Genomic DNA, 5,954 nt, shown 5'->3' on the forward strand with positions numbered 1-5,954 from the left:
TTTTTTATCATGCAAAGTGCTGAAAATGAAAAACAAAGAAAGAGTAAAATCGAAAAGGAACGCAACACTGATTAAACAACTGCACATCCGCATGCATTAACGAATCTTGCTAAAATCATCCGAACGATATTTAACGAATAAACACCATAGATAAAATAAAAAATATATTTTAAGGCCATTTATGGGAATCAGATATCAATAGATTGGGGGGGGTGTGGCTTAAGTCTGTTTTTGGTCTATAAATATTTCTGGGATCTGGCAACTCTGAAGCTGCTTCACAGAAGCTGTACAGTACTCTTGAAGATCAGACCATTTTTAGACTTTCGCAAGCAAGAAATGTCCGAAAACAGAGAACTGATCAAACACGGACAGGACGACAGTGGTAAGGACTTTTTAATATGCATATAAATTGTATATACTTTCCAACGACAATTTTTCAAAAGAAATTGCATTGTGAATATTCCCAAACATCGCTTTGTATATATTCATAGGGACAGGAGATCGTTGCCTTATTCTTTGCAATGAATTTGATCTCTATATTTCATTTTTTGTGGGTCTATAATTTCCTATAATTATCATTTTTAACGCAATCTCAGTTGGCTGTATTTACGCTGTGATAGTTTGGCCCTCACTTCGGTCGCACAGAGAACAGAAAGATGTCTTCTGAACAACTCTAAGAGACAAGAAGATAATCATGAAGATGCATGAGACTCAAATCAAATCCCCAGAAATAATAACTTTCGAGTCCGAGTAAAAAAAATGCCTTCACTTTCACAATGATCTAACATTGGTCTAAATGTGCATTATTATTGTTTTTTGTTTTTTAGATGAAGATTCTGATATTCTTCATACCACACGAAAGCACGAAGGAGATGGCCACGTAGGTTACGCCTCGACAAGTGGAACCGGCAAGAAAGTAGTTAAAAGAGAAGTATTCACACAGCCAAGTGTAAAACTTGCCACGGTGAATGCTTCAGTAAAGAACCTCGTAAGCATGATCGACACGTTCGACAGACCAGAAGGAACCTACGTAGAAGGCACCTACATTAAAAGCGGCACATATATCAGAGGTCTTGAAGACGCGCCGGGAGAGAGGCTTCCCAGGTTTGGAGCCGGTGCTGAAGCAGGAGTCGGACGAGCCGGCGCTGAATTCAGTGTGTTTGAGGCCGAAGCCAAAGGCCCCAACGCCTCGGCTGGAGTTGAAGCCAATGTCACTGGAGTCGGAGCGATGGCTCGAGCTGAACTCGCCAGCGCCTCAGCTCAGGCCGGTCCGGTCGGCGTCAAAGTGGGGCTTGGAGTGGACACCGGTGCCTCTGTTGGTGCGGACGGGGTGGAGGTCAAGTTCCTGGGAACCGGATTCTCCATTGGTCCAAAAACCAGTATATCTCTTCTGGGTTCAGAGGTGTCATGCTCCGTCATGTAACCGGACAGGTATTAATTGTCTTTGAACCATGAAGTTTGGTTTATTGTGTCTATAAATACACAGAAGCATACTTTATATTTGATATTTTATAATCGCACTATTGCCGTGACGGTTGTTCGATTTAAGAATATTTGTATCTGTCTCCAGTTTGGATCCAGCCTTTGAGAAGATTTCACGGCGAAGACTTCAGCTCTGGATCTACATACAAAACTGACAACTATCGCTGTCTGATGTGATTTTTTCTTTCATTAATCATAAATAACATTTCTTTTTCTTGCATTCCTAACATCTGTATGCTTTCGGGAGCAAATTGCTGAACTGCGCCTTTGAAAAAACAATTACTTTACTCGACACTTGAAGCGGATCCAAACCAAAACTATTCATGTGTAACTTTTTTTTGATTCACTTCAAATGTTTGCTACTGTAAATTGTAATGAATCATGTCATCTATGCTATATATCCTGCTGTATTCTTTTGGTCTGGAGGTTGTGATTAAAGCATATAGAGTTATATTTCTATTGCTTTTCTCTTCGGTGCTGTCATTCTCGGTGTATAACACATTGTTGACGTAATATTCTGGATCAATCTTTTACCTTTTATACAACAAACTGGAGAAGAAACATTTTTGTGCAAATGTTGTATAAGAAAGCAGCTGAAGAATAGAAGCAAGCAGCCAATGAATAAATACTAATCTTTTAGTGTTAATAGCATGAAAATGTATACTGGTACATTTTAAATATTAAATGTTGCTGCAGCTTGCCATAACTTTCAGTTTCACTTTCAGTTGATGAAATAGTTTTGCAAAATAAAAAAATATTTGTCACATATACTGTTGACATACCAATGAAGGTATTTTAAAACCAAATTTGGCTGTGAAAAACAAGCAGCAAATGAAAAAACAATACCAAAAAACCATAATTTGATTGACTGACATCTGTAGAGATTGTCTCATATGTTTCTACGTGAAAAAACCCCCCCAAAAGACGACTGATGATTAAATAACTAAATACAGAAAAACCAGGTAATGGTACAAAAGTTCAAACTGTTGCATACTGTATATACTGTATAATACAATGAGTATAACATTCATATGATGTCCTAAAATACTGGCCCAGGCCGGAGGAAAAAAAAACAAACTTTAAAAGCTTTTGTTAAGCATGTATTCATTATATATGGGAGGATTGACGTTTGCAAGCATTTGACCTTTTAATAAGCAAACAAAATAAAAAGTGAATTCTAAAACAGAGGGAAAATATGAACAGCTTGGCTACAAAGAAAATAAAATGCCGGAAAATGGGAAGAAAAGACCGCGAGCACATAACAAGCAACTAAACAAGAGCAACCAAGATAATAATCTTGAGAAAAACAGGAATTAAGGCTCAGGAAAACGGGAACAAACTAAATGAAAACTAAACAGACACTAAACGTGATTTCAAGTTTAGGTTACTTTTAATTTTCATGAAATAATAGTCATATAGTTTTTGGATAGCATGCAATAACGCAAATCATTCGTTAGAAATATTATTAAACACGTTCAAAACTAAGAAACACGTTTGAACGGAGTGCTGTATTCTGTAAACTGCTTTTAATGTCTTGCCTCTGGCCTCTGGATCTTCTCAGCTGCTGATGCTGGAGCTTGATCCATATCCAACCGAGCTGTATTCATCACATCTTTGCAGCCACCCCATCACCTTCTCGTGGAAATCTGCGAATGTTAAAAAGCGAGTAGAAACAAAAGTGACCTCTGGCGAGAAAATTGCTTTATCGTCCTTAAAGCAATGGAGAAAAACGAAACTCACCGGACGATGCTTCGCAAATCCGATCCTTCGAAAACGTGTCCATTAAAGTTACCTCCCATCTGCTTCCTTCTCTCCTCATCTTTTCCCTGAGTTTCTCATCAGCTGACACTGAAAGAGAGAGAAGCGAAGCGATTTCATAGCTAAATTTGTATCTGGCCCTTTAGTTGCTTTTGCATGGCAGAAAAAACAGTGCAGACGTACGGCTAGGAGGGTCTGAAATGCTACGGTGACTTCTGCTCTCTGCACATCCAGTGAAGTCCATCCCTGAGTGCTTCAGTCGACTCTGGATACCCATAAACCTCTTTATAATCTCTTGCTGCAGTAGCTGCAGCACGAGCTCGGCATCCAGGCTTATTTCTTCTTCTCGCTGCGTGTCGGCCTCAAGAAGGTCTTCTTCTTGAGGGTCGAGACAGAACAGACTGTTTTCTGCCACCATCTCGTCAATCTTCCGGAGCAGCTCGGGGACTTGATCTCGGTTGGTCTCGTCTGCGTTGTCAAAGACGTGGTACCTGTTCCTGCATTTCTGAATCAGCCACCGAAGAGCTTCTCCTTCGCTCTCAATGTGCTGCTCGACCGAGACGTCTGGAAACCTGTCGCCCCACGTGAACAAAACCACGGCGTGCCTCCAGACGTCTTCTCCAAAAACGACCATATACTCTGCGATGATCCGTCTTTGTTCGTCCTTAAACGACGTGTCAATAGGCACCACCAAGATCACGGCGTGAGGGAACTGCATACGTCGAGACTGACCTACGCTCTTCAGGATCGCGGTCCGTGTGCATTCAGGGTTGACTTTAGATGAGAAGTACTTCCACCAGCCCGGAGTGTCCAACACGGTTACGAGCCTGTCATTCACTACGCCGGTGTGGCTCGTACACTTTTGAGTTCTTCGTATCGGAAATATTTCACTGCCGAAGATGGTGTTTCCGGCCGAACTCTTTCCCGACAGAATCCAACCCAGCAGAACGATTCTCAGCTCTGAGAGCGGAGCGCCTTCGAGTAAAAAAAGAAATGATATTTGCCATACAAGTCAGAAATCTGTACACATAACAACAATTCTTTATGACAGTAAATGTCCAACTTGTAGATTGTAAAAATCACTGTACGAAAACTATAAAGTAACGCAAACAGAAATACGGGAATGATTTAAAACGTGACCAGCTCTCTTAGATTTGAGGGTCAAGTTTGGACAAGCTTTTATCTGATAGTAAACATGTCTGTAAGACTTACTTATTTCTTTCAGTAGGTCTCTTTTGTCCCGAACCGCTCCTTCTTTGGCAATTGCTCGTCTTTCGGTTTCATCCCTCTTCCTCTGAACGTCAAGCAGCACGTCGTCGCACGTTTCAAAATGCTTCCCATGGTTTGCGGCCACAACATCATCGATCTTCACGAGCAGTTCTTCGACTCCTTTTTCTAAATCAAAAGCATGATGTCTTTCTCCGCATCTCCGTACGATCCGCTGGAGCTCTTTGCCCTTCACCGCATCGGCTCGCGTAAGCAACACTACGGTGTGTTTCCAGATTCTCTCGCCGAAGAGACTGAGGTGCTTCTCAATGGTGAATCTGTTTTCTTCAGTAAAGGGCAAACTGCAGTTAACGACCAGCAGAAAGACGTGAGGCCCAGGTGGACACAGGAAGACGCTGCAGACCAGCTCCCGTTTAACAGCCTCTGGAAAGTCTAGCAAATCATAATTCTCCCACCAACAAGGAGTGTTGATCAGAGCCACCTTCCTTCCGTTCACTTCACCGTCTTTCCTCACAGACTTCACAAAGTATCTGTCGGTCTCGACTTCATCACCTAAAATGCTGTTTATCACTAAGGCTTTGTCGGATTTCTGCCACCCCAGAACAACAGCTCTTATTTCTGTCAGAAAAGAAACATAAGGACGTTGGAAAATGGGTTATGAAAGGTTCATATTTTGTCTTTGGGAGTCCATGTTAACATGCAAGGTCAAAACACACTTTCATTTTCTGATGATATGCTTTTAATTTTACCCTATACGCTCAACGACTTGAAACGTCTCATTTGAATGAGTCAAATTTAAAACTTTGCAGGACTTTCATTCACTTGAGAGCTGTATTACAGCTAATTTTTCAATATATCCATAAAAGGGGCCGTTTAAAACATTGCTTCGTGGGATGAAAGCAACAGTTTTGGTTTGAGCATCCGTAACCCAGTGGTTGTTCGTGATTGATCTCTCAAACTTTGATATACGACAGCCGAATTCGTCTACTAGACATAAAACTCACTTGGACGTATACTTTATAATAACAGATTATGTGAGTTAATGTCAAATACTGGGGTGATTGAAACTGGGGATAGATGATTTGCTGAAATAAGACCAACACTTCCAATTTATGCAAAAAAAATTAATTGAAGAACAAAGAATTTTCGTTTTGTGCGCCATTTAAAGTCATGAAAACATTATGTAGTATTAATGTCCAGGACGTCAAATTTAACACAAATGGATCGTTTTTTTACTATTAAACTATGATGAAAAAGCTCACATGACTTCGCTTCAGGATGTGCTCGAATAACTTGAATGCAAAAAATAAAAATAAAATCAAGAAACAGCTACTGTAGGTTATGTATTAATTGTATATACAATGCAAAAGCAAATAATCGTCTTAATGAAAAAAAGACCTTTTTTTCATAGAATCTAAAAATCTGAATGGATATTGACGACAAAGCAAAATATGAAGAGGTGATTTGGCAAATAAATAGTACAAACC

At 40.2% G+C, this 5,954-nt stretch overlaps 2 protein-coding genes across 2 annotated transcripts in view; one reads left to right on the forward strand and one right to left on the reverse strand.

Moving 5' to 3' along the window:
• The first annotated feature begins 268 nt into the window (after positions 1-268).
• LOC122348249 lies at positions 269-2,708 on the forward strand. Its single transcript, XM_043243543.1, has 3 exons — positions 269-382; positions 828-1,431; positions 1,571-2,708. Exons 1-2 carry the CDS (start codon positions 337-339, stop codon positions 1,421-1,423), a joined length of 642 nt encoding a protein of 213 aa, XP_043099478.1. The 5' UTR covers positions 269-336; the 3' UTR covers positions 1,424-1,431; positions 1,571-2,708.
• A 145-nt stretch (positions 2,709-2,853) lies between these two features.
• LOC122349623 overlaps positions 2,854-5,954 on the reverse strand; it is an 8,865-nt gene continuing 5,764 nt past the window's right edge. Inside the window, exons 10-13 of the mRNA XM_043245736.1 lie at positions 4,453-5,085; positions 3,424-4,215; positions 3,223-3,330; positions 2,854-3,128 (exon numbers count right to left, since the gene is read on the reverse strand). Coding sequence (XP_043101671.1) covers positions 3,040-3,128; positions 3,223-3,330; positions 3,424-4,215; positions 4,453-5,085 — 1,622 coding nt within the window. The 3' untranslated portion in view covers positions 2,854-3,039. The remainder of the gene's footprint in view (positions 3,129-3,222; positions 3,331-3,423; positions 4,216-4,452; positions 5,086-5,954) is intronic.

This window comes from Puntigrus tetrazona, chromosome 7, assembly GCF_018831695.1.
Source record: "Puntigrus tetrazona isolate hp1 chromosome 7, ASM1883169v1, whole genome shotgun sequence".
Classification (NCBI taxonomy): Eukaryota; Metazoa; Chordata; class Actinopteri; order Cypriniformes; family Cyprinidae; genus Puntigrus; species Puntigrus tetrazona.